This window comes from Silurus aristotelis, assembly GCF_946808225.1.
Source record: "Silurus aristotelis genome assembly, chromosome: 14".
NCBI lineage: Eukaryota > Metazoa > Chordata > Actinopteri > Siluriformes > Siluridae > Silurus > Silurus aristotelis.
Window position 1 is genome coordinate 14,783,468 of NC_139587.1, and position 14,381 is coordinate 14,797,848.

General features: G+C 35.8%; 1 protein-coding gene across 20 annotated transcripts in view; it reads left to right on the plus strand.

The window, feature by feature from the left end:
• dlg3 (discs, large homolog 3) overlaps positions 1 to 14,381 on the plus strand; it is a 74,715-nt gene that overhangs the window by 26,742 nt on the left and 33,592 nt on the right. For all 20 annotated transcript variants that reach the window (XM_083560252.1, XM_083560253.1, XM_083560233.1 and 17 more), the window contains 2 exons: positions 12,239 to 12,292; positions 13,805 to 13,855. In XM_083560252.1, coding sequence (XP_083416378.1) covers positions 12,239 to 12,292; positions 13,805 to 13,855 — 105 coding nt within the window. The remainder of the gene's footprint in view (positions 1 to 12,238; positions 12,293 to 13,804; positions 13,856 to 14,381) is intronic.

Here is a 14,381-nt window from a genome sequence, read left to right on the forward strand (position 1 = left end):
CTAAAGAATCCAGGAACCAGGAAGTGTCATCGTGTCAGCGGCTAACGCTAGTGCTATAGATTATTTAGTTTTACAGTATGTACAGCTTCAAGAATTTCTCCACAAACAAAGGAAGTGAATGAATGAAGGATGGAAGGAATGAAGACATTTGTTAAAGTATGCTGAAATAAGTAGAACAGTTAGATCATATCTTTAGAAAATGTAATGTAAAACACACTTGCAAACACATCTGTATTAACCAAATAGGGTTTAACAAATGTAAAATTTAATTAGATTAATACATTAATTAAAACTTAATTAATCCATTAAAATGTATAAAATATAATTTTTACCAGTGTAATCAAAATAAAGTGTATTGCATTAATTTGATTTATTATACATATTTTTTTAAATAAAATATTATTTTATATATTATTTAACTAAACAGGCATTTTATTTTTAATTGTTATAAAAATTGTTGATGTTCACAAATGTTATAATAACATAATAGACGACGGGCAATTTTATGTTTTGCATTTTTTCCCCCTAAACCGTACCGAAATCGTACTGAACCGTGATTCAAAAATCGAGGAATGTACCAAACCGTGATATAATTTTTTTTTGTGTTACACCCCTTATAGATAGATGGATAGATAGATAGATAGATAGATAGATAGATAGATAGATAGATAGATAGATAGATAGATAGATAGATAGATAGATAGATGTTTACCAGATAATATAATGTACAGTTTCAGTCTACACACACATCGCAGATTTACTCAACATGTTAATTCACCACATAACTTCAGAGGGATGCAATTTAAGAGGGCCATCTCTTGTCTTGGAGAGTCTCAGCTGCCGGCACTTACCGTGAGAGGATAGCGGTATGTAAAGTGTAAAGATTACATGCTAGATTAGCATGCTGCATTATCAAAGCTTTTCAGTGCTACATGGCAAGTATGTTCACTATAAACTCAGTGTTATGCTGGAATTCTATCCTCTGTGTGCTAGTGCATGCTATATATATATTGTTGCAATTACATCTAAGCTTTAGGGCTTTGATTGTTTGGGGCATTTTGTTCTCACTATAATGCAAAGTAATTGATACATATAACTAATTGATCAATTGCCCATTTTTATTCTATGATAATACATCCCATTATTAATAGGATGAAAGATGACAGTATCCCTTTCACAATGCATAAACGGTTTGACGAATATGAAAATGAGGTAAATCATATGCTGTGTCCTTTACAGTCACTATATTTTAAACAAGTTGAATACAGATCTGTGTCACCACCATCAACACAAAACAATAACTCCGGCAAAACCTTTTGGAAGAATAGTGTTGGTCTGTACAGCACAGTTCCAGACTTCCAAGGTACAGTAAAGCTGTTCGGGCAGGATGTGGTGGCCCAACCTTAACTAACACTCTATCACTTTTAACTTTTCTTTTGCTTTGTCTCTTGTTTTCGAGATTCTATGGCTCATGAGCACACAGTCAAATATGTAAGTAGTTAATAATCACACAACACTTTATGTGATTTCTGGTGTATTTTCTTGTGCATGTGGAGAAAAAAGTAGTTATGTGATATTAGTCATCATGACTTCGTGGTTTGTGGCAGAAAAGCAGGTAATAACATACACCGTTAAGATGTTACAGCATGTACCACACAGGGTTTGTGGTTGCCTATTTAGCCTTTTTTATGTGTGTAATTATTTGTCCTGGGTGTTATGAGAAGTACATCACGCATCTTAATCATGCAAACCTACATCACATATCACAAACACACACACAGTTTCACATTAATGCTGCATCCACTTTGGTGCTGGGTAGGAGGGGAGCTTTGCCAGACACTGCTGTTGTTGCCATGGTGCAGTCTGAATTGAACTTCATATTAGCCTCGCTCTGCCTAACAGAAAGAAACTGCAAAACTGCATTCTGGATGTGTACATGAGCACGTAAATAAGATTATAGCATACGGTATATTGACTATTTATACACACAAGCAATGATGTTTATCAACAGATAATCACGTGTTATCTCCTCTTTTTAAGTAATTTATCTTGGGTGGGTCTTCTGCATCATTGTCATGTGATACTTGTGTAACACATCACACTATGAACAGATTGACGAATCCAGATAGTAAAATCCCAATACAGGTCCTTTGTGGATTAATATTTGCCATTAAAATCCTAATTATGTAATCAGTTGATTCCAAAATGCTGTTAAGGACGTTGTCAGTGGGTTGGGTGATGCCCTGGTTGAGAGAGAGAGAGAGAGAGAGAGAGAGAGAGAGAGAGAGAGAGAGAGAGAGATAATGATGCAACCAAAGGCTGTTCAGACTTTACTCGTTATGCTCAGATTTTTTTGTTATTGTTTTCCTGACTTGCTGCGAACATCATGGAGTTAAAATATAATAATAATATACAGCATTTATATAAAAGATGAACTCTATAGTGAAATTCATTTTGATCTTTAAAATATGTAAGGCATCTCAAAGGCACCTTTGTAATGCACAGAATATGTAAAGCACATTATACTTAGTTGTAGTCTGTTTGTAATAGTTGTTAAATGTACATTTCTGAACTTCCATTCACATCTAGTTGATTACATCTCTTCTCCAAACACTGTTTAAAAATATTTACCCTCTCAAACCTGTCCTGGGGGAATATGGATTGTGCAAGAGTCATTTATGTAATTACCTTGGGTGATTTATTAAATTAAAAGTTAAAAAAAAATTTTTATTAAAAGAGAAAAAAAGACGTAATACCATAAATGTGGTCTAAAGCAGGACTAGTTATAGATGTCTTTGTCCGGTTAAATAAAAACAAGTTCGTGTTTAAATAGATAAAGGCATTTACTAAATATTGTTAATGTGAATTTAAACTTTATGGAATATTCCTAATATAAATAATAATTTGTGCAAACTATGAAATCTGATGTTCTTTAAGTCGAGGTTGACTTTAGGTTTTCTACCTTAATCAGCTTTTCATGCCATATGCCAGTTTCTTGTGTAAATGCCCGAAAGAACAGTTTACACAGCAATGTTTGTGTCTAGTTTGATAAACGTGGCTCAAGAATGTGAAAGTGTAAACAGGAAACGGGGGAGTGGGGGAAAAAATTCAGGATTTGATTAATTGGAGTGATAGACCAATTATGTGCATACTGCTACATGAAACTAGTTTGTACCTCACTCACTCAAAAGGCAATATTCATGCTTTATTGTGCAGTGTTTGTTTGTAATCTATTTAAGCCTGCATATTGTACACTACAGTGGTGCAAAATCTCACCTCAGTTTCTAGTTGTGGAACTAGAAAAACGTAGTTCCTATTATCACAGCATCTCACTCACTCTTTATTTTGTTCTCTATCTCTTTATTTTTTTTTAATTAACACAGTGCCATTTTATCAAGAAACCGGACAGTGTAACTTTCATGACTGGGGAAAAATGATATAGAAATCTTTGACTCCTTTCCATAAATGTTAAATGATACTTAGAATAAGAATGACTACACTTTATTATGTTGCACAGCCACCATACTGTGTCATTCCTGTCGATGTTTTGTTATATAGCAGATTGGAAACAGATCACTTGAAATAGTGAAATACTTTTAGATGAACATGTAAATATGTAAATCACTAACCTTGTGTGTACATTTATAGAACTAATGATTGCTGGTCATAAAATCTCTCAATATTGTGTTTTGGTCTCGGTTGTATCAGGTGATCAACATACACGTATTATATAACAAAGTACACAGAGAACACAGATTGAATTGCAGTAAATGTAAATGTACCCGGTAACAAAATACCTGCACTGAAATTGACCAGATGTGATCCTTTTGTTCTCCAATGTGTATTATAGCCCTCTAGCAAAACCTTTATGGTGTACAGTACAGATAGATGTGAGTATACATAGCAAGGGATTGTGAGATTACATTACAGGAAATGAGAGATTTTGGTCTGTATTCTGTAACTGTGACAGTAACAGTAATGTGATCAGGAAAGTTCTTGCAGCACCTTCTCTAATGTTGAGTGAGCAATAAAAAGCAAAAATGCCTTGGTCCATGTATTATTATAGTGCATACTAGCATGCTTTCATTAGTATTAAAGCATACTATTTAGAATGATATGGTTTGGGACTCAAATAGCCCTAAATTCTCTCTAAATGGAGAAATTGCATTTTTCTATTCAGGAGGGCAAAATTTCTAAATCCTACATGCAGAAGATTTAATATAGCAAATCAGAATTAACTGTTGGTTCAGTGTTGTTAAATACTGATTGATCATGCTTTGTTTTGACTGAGCAAAACCCTCATTTTCTAGACAATGGATATACTAATGTATCTACAAATTACACCACAGATTTGACAAATCAGGAGAAAATATAACAGACTTGTTTTTAGTAAAAAACAAAGTAGACCGAGTCAGAGCTTCTTCAGTAGGTGTTTTAGAATACATATGCAATATACTATACACTCAATAACCACTTTGATAAGAATATGAGCAGGTGTTCCAATTAAAATGGACAGTCAATGTAGAATAAATATGCAAAAAATCTGTATACATTTTTTATTTTATTTTATAAATTTTTTATTTTTTTATTTTTTTTTAAGGGATTTCTGTAAAACTAAATAAGAATGGTAGATGGAGTTCTGCATGGTCTTATGTAAGTCATTTTTTCATTGCCAGCTGGTTTCCGAAAAGGACTACCACTCAGAATTAAATAAATAATTTTCTTTGTTCTTGGTACATTGAATTATCACAGCTCTTCCTCTCTGACGGTGACTGTGTGAAAATTGTCAATCTGCGTGATCTCAGATTGGTGGGTGTGATACTTGTGTGTGTGCCTCAGCAACACGCGCTCTGGTCTCAGTGGATATACGTACATGCTGTAGGCTTGTGTTCTGAGGCTCTTCTTTCCATTTGAAGGTGTGCAAAAGAGACTAAAATCTGGCCCCTCTATGGGAGGCAGATTGTTTTGGCAAAATCTGATCTAACAAAGATATCTAAAACAAAAGAATTCTATGACCTTTTGGCAGTAAATATGCCAACATATGGATGATTGTGTGTACAAAAATATATATATCCATAATTTTGTGGAGAAAAGTAGTGGCACAGCTCTTATTTTCTGCACTTTTTGGTTGCCGTTGTCCTACTTACTGTAAATCTTCATTACTTTCCACACCTACACAGATTTGTCAGCCAAACTCAACACAAGCACACTGAGTGAATGGAGCTATGTGGGTGTGTTGGAGTGAAAGGATGGAGAGCAAGTGCCTCAGGCATGTCAGGAAGGATAGAAGAGATGATCGGGTCTTTCTTCCATGCTAAGAGCAAGACATGTCCCTATCATCTGTGCTTGTTTGTTTTAATAGCAGATCCCATAGAAGCCCTCTGTGTTTTGATGACCTGCAAGCTGCTTCTGTCTGCTCGCCTGCCAAATGTCTTTCTGTCACTCCCAACACTGCCTTCAGGGGGTCAGAACCATTTTTCAGGAAGGCCTGAAAGTTGGAGTTTTTGAATTCTGTCTGTGTTCAATTGTTAGCAATGACGTAACTAACAAAACAATACAAAACAAAACAAAACAAAACAAAAAAAAAAACATATATATTTATATATATATATATATATATATATATATATATATATATATATATATATATATATATATATATATATATATATATATATATATACAGTGGGTACGGAAAGTATTCAGACCCCCTTAAATTTTTCACTTTTTGTTATATTGCAGCCATTTGCTAAAATCATTTAAGTTCATTTCTTTTCCTCATGAATGTACACATAGCACCCCATACTGACAGAAAAACACAGAATTGTTGACCTTTTTGCAGATTTATTAAAAAAGAAAAACTGAAATATCACATGGTCCTAAGTTTTCAGACCCTTTGCTGTGACACTCATATATTTAACTCAGGTGCTCTCCATTTCTTCTGATCATCCTTAAAATGGTTCTACACCTTCATTTGAGTCCAGAAATTTTTTATTATACTGATTGGACTTGATTAGGAAAGCCACACACCTGTTTATATAAGACCTTACAAATCACAATGCATGTCAGAGCAAATGAGAATCATTAAGGTAAAAGGAACTGCCTGAAGAGCTCAGAGACAGAATTGTGGCAAGGCACAGATCTGGCCAAGGTTCCAAAAAATTTTTTGCTGCACTTAAGGTTTCTAAGAGCACAGTGGCCTCCATAATCCTCAAATGGAAGACGTTTGGGACGACCAGAACCATTCCTAGAGCTGGCCGACCGGCCAAACTGAGCTATCGGGGGAGAAGAGCCTTGGTGAGAGAGGTAAAGAAGAACCCAAAGATCACTGTGGCTGAGCTCCAGAGATGCAGTCGGAAGATGGGAGAAAGTTGTCACAGTCAACCATCACTGCAGCCCTTCACCAGTGGGGCTTTAAAGCAGAGTGGCCCGACGGAAGCCTCTCCTCAGTGCAGGACACATGAAAACCCGCATGGAGTTCTCCAAGATGGTGAGAAATAAGATTCTCTGGTCTAATGAGACCAAGATAGATCTTTTTGGCCTTAATTCTAAGCGGTATGTGTGGAGAAAACCAGGCACTGCTCATCACCTGTCCAGTACAGTCTCAACAATGAAGCATGGTGGTGGCAGCATCATGCTGTGGGGGTGTTTTTCAGCTGCAGGGACAGGACGACTGGTTGCAATAAAGGGAAAGATGAATGCGGCCAAGCACAGGGATATCCTGGATGAAAACCTTCTCCAGAGTGCTTTGGACCTCAGACTGGGCTGAGGGTTTACCTTCCAACAAGACAATGACCCTAAGCACACAGCTAAAATAACGATGGAGTGGCTTCACAACAACTCTGTGACTGTTCTTGAATGGCCCAGCCAGAGCAATGACTTAAACCCAATTGAGCATCTCTGGAGAGACCTAAAAATAGCTGTCCACCAACGTTTACCGTCCAACCTGACAGAACTGGAGAGGACCTGCAAGGAGGAATGGCAGAGGATCCCTGAATCCAGGTGTGAAAGACTTGTTGCATCTTTCCCAAAAAGACTCCTGGCTGTATTAGATCAAAAGGGGGCTTCTACTAAATACTGAGCAAAGGGTCTGAATACTTAGGACCATGTGATATTTTAGTTTTTCTTTTTTAATAAATCTGAAACAATGTCAACAATTCTGTGTTTTTCTGTCAATATAGGGTGCTATGTGTACATTAATGAGGAAAAGAAATGAACTTAAATGATTTTAGCAAATGGCTGCAAAATAAAAAAGAGTGAAAAATTTAAGGGGGTCTGAATACTTTCCGTACCCACTGTATATATATATATATATATATATATATATATATATATATATATATATATATATATATATATATATATATATATAATTCTAAAGTAACATACATGTGTTGAACATGCATTACTGATTACACATAAAATGACCAGTAAATAATTATGTAATTTGGAACAAAAGAGAACAGAACGCTAATCCAAGGTGCACTCAAGCAACATTAAATAAGGGGGAGAAAAATACCGATATTGTAGACATCCTCTTAGTAGTCACTTGAGATATTATATAATAATTCACTTTCAGTGGTTTTTACTTGCCCTAATGTTTTGTTGCCATCAGGAGGGAAAAAAATGACATCTTCTGTTCTTGGTGCTCACCAGAACCAGCACAGAACAAGCAAACAGTGCTTTTATCCTAGCAACCAAGGATAGCAGCCAAATGAGAAGCAACATGCATGGTCTCATATTCGTATCTTTACAGCCAGACTGTTATAGTCTTAAATATATTGTCTTATTTTGGCCGCTTCATGCTTAGTGTCTCTTACATTTACAAATAAAAGAAATATAAGGAAAGCAAACAAATTCAATCTACATGAATTGATTATATCTCGCTGTATGTCATTGAAGATCAGGTTCAGGTTCTGCTTTGTGTGATGAATAGACAAGCAAAGCAGCATGATGTTTTAATTTAAATGCATCCTCATTGTAAAGCTAGAGATGATAACAGTGTTGCGGCTAATGGTTAAAATAGCATGGAAGCAGTGTGATCAGTCCTGGCAGGGTAGATTATTAACTCCGAGAGAGTCAACATGCTTCATATCATCTTCGGCCAGGCTGCTTGTGACAAATATGGTAGGAGCTCAGAAACTCAGTGTTCCTATAAAAAGCCTGTTGAAATTATTTCAAGGTTTCTTCTGTATTTACCTCAAGGTCAAACCAGTGACGTTTTAGAAGTTAAAGCTGTTTGGAGTACACTTTATTAACATTATACGTCTAAGGGAAATGCTGCTGATGAAAGCATTATAATTACCAAAAAAATGTACTTTATTTTTTGAATTTCTTTTAATTACCATTAGTTGAAAGTGTTTACTTTAAAACCATGTAAATATGGTTCTTCAATTAGGAATTAGAATTTCTGGAATTATTAAGGATGTTTGTGGGTTTGTGGGAAAACTGAGATTAAGGCATTAGCTAGTTTCAAACCTAAGAATTATACGTTCTTCAAAATGACATTTTTTATTAATTCCTCATTTATCTCTCCCTCTCTCTTTCTCTCCCTCTCCCTCTCTCTCTCCCTCTCTTTCTCTCCTTCTCAGCAACCATGCCTCGGCATGAATAGGATGTTGGGTGCATTGTAATTGGGTCTCTATTGATTGGATTGCAGTGCGGCTTATATGAAATCTCACTGAAAATAGTCTCTCTCTCTCTCTCTCTCTCTCTCTCTCTTTCTCTCTAGATATATTTGTCTATATATCACAAGAAAACATAGCATGGAGGCTCAAGAAGCATAGATATAACTACCTTCAAATGATACTATTGAATATTACTTAATATTATCTAATAATCCAGTATTTTGGGGTCGACAGCAAAATGTCCAAACATTTATGGACCTGCCTATAACCACTTTTCAGATAAGAAAATTGTAACATTTAAGAGTTAGATGTGCGGTTGTTCTACTGAACTGATTTATTTTGGTCTGGCCCACTTGACACAAGGTGAAGTGTGATGTGGCCCATTACCTAAATTGTTTTTGATCAATATTACAAAAGAAATGTTCTAGTTTTGTACTGCAAAATATGTGGGATGATATTACTTGCAGTAGCTATTTTCTTTTTATAAAGCATGAAGCCTACATCCTTATTTAGATCAATATTTTTAGAATAAAAAAAAAAATGTCAAGTGTGCTTTTATACATGGAGTGCTGCTACACCCAGAAGCTATCTGGCAGGAAATGTCGTCAACTGCAGATGTCTAATGGGTAGTCGCCCTTACCTGACTATTGTGTGGCAGCTTTAGGTCAAAGTTGGGTGGATGTGATACAGCTGGCCTGGCACTGTAAAACAGTTATGCTTACCCCAGAGTAAGCCTCCACCAATTCTACCATTAGCAGCACTCTGCAGTAAAAGAGACAGACAGGGAGGAGGATCGTATCCATTTCACCACAGTAGCCTGGGTAGCTGTTGCCATGGGAACACATTGATTATTTAACAATTTGGCTATAGCACGTCCCACCATTCACAAAGGTTCATTGAGAGCTCACATTGTAATCCCGCGGGTCTGTAACCAAGTCCAACTGGGAAAGGCAGTCAGGGATGGGCGCTAGTATTAATTCATTTTCTAAATAAGCAGCAGCTGCAATAAATCAAATACCCAACCAGCATTTTGTGGGTATGGCCCTGATTCCTGTACTGCAGCTGGAGAGATGTGAACAGTGACAGCTGGCCAGAGAATAGCCTCTTAGCATTAGTTTTTGAATTAAAAGGAAATTAAGGGATTTATGATAATTTTATCCAGATTTGGTTAATTCCACCCATGGTCCTTCTCTACCCTTTTGCCACATCAGGACACCTTCCAAAATTGTACTCATTGTGTTTTCCTTGGTAGGCAATGTAGTGATGGCGATGTGCAGCAATGTTCTGACCATGTAAGCTTCATACCAGGTCATGGCCTCTCTGTGTTACATGTTGCTCTGCTAATGCTGACTGCTCATTCACCTTCTTCCGAGACAGATACAACCCACGCTGGTATAACTTATGTAGTGCAATAAAGATGTAAAATTTATCAACTGAATCACAGACTAGGTTGTTGGCTTTTACAGGCATGAAATGATGTGTGGTTTGTTGGATAATTTCATAACTAATGAGCAGGCTGGGCCGTTAACTCTACATTTTTCTTTTGATGCGCAAAGTGCTGTATGCTGAAGTACTATTCTTGGAGAATGTCAGGAGAGAATAATGTTAGAGAAAAAATTATTGTTATCAACCATTAGAGTGCGGTTCATTTAAAACAGGTAGAGTGATGTTCAGACGAGCATCAGTTTGAAATCTTATATATTTGATGAATGGTTAATTGTGTGGCTCTGGTCCATATCTGCTTTCAAGTAAGCATTCACTTTTCTTAAATCACTTAAACTTTTCATTCGTTGGTTGATTGGAATTACAATAAAAACAAATCTTAAAATAATATGAAATGAATGAGAAATCAAATTAAACATTAAAATAATATATATATTTTTTTTTAACAAACTGCTAGTTTTAGTGCAATACTCAGTTCACTTATATCTAAACCTATGAATTTTAGGAATCATGTCTCCTACAGTATTTTAGAAAATGTAATTGCAAAGTATCACACTGTTATACTAAACTGACTGCCTTTGGCCTTAACATGATCCTTGTTTGCAGAGTATGATTTAAATATCTTCTAAGAAAGATTGATTAGAGACATGAAACTACTAACTAAAATACATAAATTTAAATCAAGGTCATGAAGTCTAGATTTAACACACTGTAGCTTGTTAGTCTATTTATGAAGTATTGTAGGTGATAAATAGTGGGTATTTATTTGGTTTGGACAGTCGACCTGGTAATCAGATTATCACCAAGGCAGTTCTGTAGTTGTACATTTGCGAGGAATCTTGGGAAGAACAGTATGTGATTGTGCTGATGTACCTGTTAGAAAACAAGAGATGGAAGATGACACTAAAATCTATGAGACAAAAAATAGTTTGAGAAAGGGCTATTGTATTTCATGGGGCTATTGTTATGATGTGAAGACGTTATTGTGCAAAACCGAAACTGGAATTACAAAGAAAGAGAATGTGAAGGGTGAATGTCTATGCTGCAAGGTAAACTATGGTGAAAGGTGAGAGTCTATTGTGAAAGGTGAATGTCTTTGGTGAAGGGTAAAGATTTTAGGTGAAAACTTAACTATGGTGATCGGTGATAGTCTGTGATCAAGGGTGAATTTTGGTGAAAGTTGAAAGTCCACAGTGTATGGAAGTATGTTGTATTGCTGTAATCCCACATGTTGTTGTTGCAATTCTTAAGAGTTGAGTTGTTTTAAAATTGTTGCTTTAATAGTATAATGATAAATATATAATTGTTTAGAAAAATGAAGTATATTGAATTATCTTCATATCTTGGTCCTACTTAGAATCTTGCTTTGTAGTTTCTGTATAGTTCTTGTTGGGAAAATGACTAAATGCAATCGTGTCTGTGTAGACAGGGCTTCCTTTGAAACTAAAAGAAAAAGATGCATTGGAGCTGATCACTCAGCAGCTCTCACTATATATGTCAGATCAGTGATAAAAACAAGACCAGGTTTACTTTTATGGTTCCATGAAAGCCCTTGGGATGATTTGTGTCTAATGATTACTCTCAGAGGATACTCACTGATGTTGTCAAAATGTTAGTCTTTGGCTTGCACATACTAACACCTTTGGTATCACTTTATGAAAGAAGATGCAAGAAAGGAATCGTGTCGTCCAGATGGGAATTTGAACATATAGTAGCATATTTCTTTTGCTATAGGTGTAGTTTGTTGACAGAGAACAACAGGCCAATTTAATCCTAACACCTCCAGTCCTGATTCCGCTCTTCTCCCTACGGCATCACACCTTGGTGATAACGTACCATGTTTCATGGAGGCACACTGCTGTTTCCATGGCGTGGATTTATTTTTTCCTTGCTCATGACAGTGTGTATGAGGGTGTGTGTATGAGGGTGTGTGTGTGTGTGTGTGTGTGTGTGTGTGTGTGTGTGTGTGAGAGAGAGAGAGAGCGTGAGAGAGAGTGAGAGAGAGAGAGAGAAAAAGATAGAGAGAATGAGAAAGCGAGAGTGTGTGCGTGTGTGCGTGTGTGCGTGTGTGTGTGTGTGTGTGAGAGAGAGAGAGAGAGAGAGAGAGCGTGTATGTGTGAGAAGCTAGCCTCACACACTGAGGTAATGTGTATCTCTTTATTTTGCAGGCAAATCCTCCTCCCATCATTGTCAATGCAGACTCACTAGATGCAGGTCCTTATGTAAGTATCTGCTGTTTCTGAGTACACAACCAATAGTTTCTGCCTCCCATGTGTGATTATTCTCTTCAATCTCATATGAAATGCAATATACGTTTAAGATGACTGTAGATTTAGTTAAATTAAATATTAAGTAATGTAAGATCAGGTACAATCTAATATAGGAAATCTCCCTATAGACTAAACATAGTGCCTTAAAACCTAAAGATTGATCAGTTGCAAGCTTTTCAGTCATGATTTAAAAATTTCTAACAACAAGGAACTTCTGAGGTTCATTGCAATTCGGATTGAACTAAGAGCAGCATAGAGACGATTCTTTACCTTGTTTAGTGATTAACATGAATATAAATATCTAAGCAGGCTCCTACTCACATGAGAGCTTTGCTGCAATTGTTTTTCCTGAGCATACCAGACAAATGCACTGCTCTTAATTTATAGTGAAATACTAGGATCTAATGTGAGAATTTAACTAGTCAGGTGGTGTCTCCTTTTTTTTAACGAGAACTCTGACAAAGACATTTTGAATAATTTGAGTATTAAAGTACTCAGCTCTGCTAAAAATAAAAATATGGATGAGCGTCTCTTATTTCTATATAGCTGTCTATGTTATACGAGACATAGTACCAGTAATTGATTTGATATGATGACTAAAACAAAAATAAGAGTTCATTAGGTTTCAGAATTGTTCTTTTGACTTGAGATGACTGGAGCCAAGATGGGCACCAAATCTGTCATTTGTTTTATTCTTTTTTTTTTAATGAACAGTTTTATAAAAAAAATTTTTAGCTAATGTATGGTTTTCTATTTGGTAATATGTATGATAAACTGACATATGGTTAGTGAAGCCATCACCTTTTAGTGGGAGAGCTGTTTCCATAGTCTAGGAATATTTTATGATTGATGGTGTCAACGGCCTTGTCGAGATCAGATAGTAGTAAAGCAGATGTTCTACCAAAATCCATAGTTGGCATCTTTTTGGATCATAATCCTGACAGAAAAGTAGCTATTTATTGTTGGAAAGTAAATTATTTTATTCAGTTTCAGAGTTAAGGTAACTTTAAAACAATATGTAATTTTATAACACATGTCTTTGTATCAAAGGCAGGTACATTTTTCATTGAACTGGAAGAATGCGGGGTATGAGTGAGATATTTGTAGAGCTCCCAAGAGATCTCAAGCCTGCATGTTAATATAGAGGAGAATGGTTTTGGTTGTCCAAAGCCTCAAAACTGCAGGTGGATTTGAGGTGCCTCACTGTTTCTATTAGAATTTCATAACAAATTGCACTGTGAATGATAGAATGTCTTTGCAATTTTGAATTGTCAACTGTAATAATCAAATTGTTTCTAAAATGTCCAGTTTTCGATGCATTGCATGTACTTGATGTGTTTATTGTTTAGAATTTAAAGTGATTATGTCTTAATCTTTGTTTTATTGTTTAAAACCATATGTGCAATTTATGAAACCACATTATATTGATTCGTTTTATTTGTTGTTGTTTTTTGTTAATTACAGGTAAATGGCAGTGATGGCATGTACAAGTATGAAGAAATAATTTTGGAAAGGGTAAACATCATTCATTTTATTTACTAAGCAATATAAAATGTTGTTAAATTGTTTTAAGTTTCATGTTCTTTTAAGTCATCTGTGCACATCTGACCACTAGATGGCAATAAATGGTGAGCCCTTGAACTGAACGGGAGGCGCAACTGTGAAATGGCTTCTCTATAAAGTGAACAACTGCACTCCTTCTCCATTTATAATTTATTCAACTTCTCCAGCTGCACTCATTAAATACAACAAGATGGTCTCAAAGAAGAAGCTCTTTTAAGTGAACACTAAGCATATGACTGAATAAATAAACTTCTGGGGGCCGAGTTTTTTTCCAAGTTCCTCCATTTTGTATAAAGCAATAAAGTTTCAATCGGATAGTATATAGCACCTTAAAACAGCAGTAGCTGTTGCAGAAGGTTCAGTGCATGCCAGAGCACTGTGTATCTCCCTACAGGTCTAGATGCATCTCTTGGCTTTCAAGATAATTGCAGGGCTGCTTCTCCACTAAGTGGAATTTCTCCACACTGAGGCCTAAATA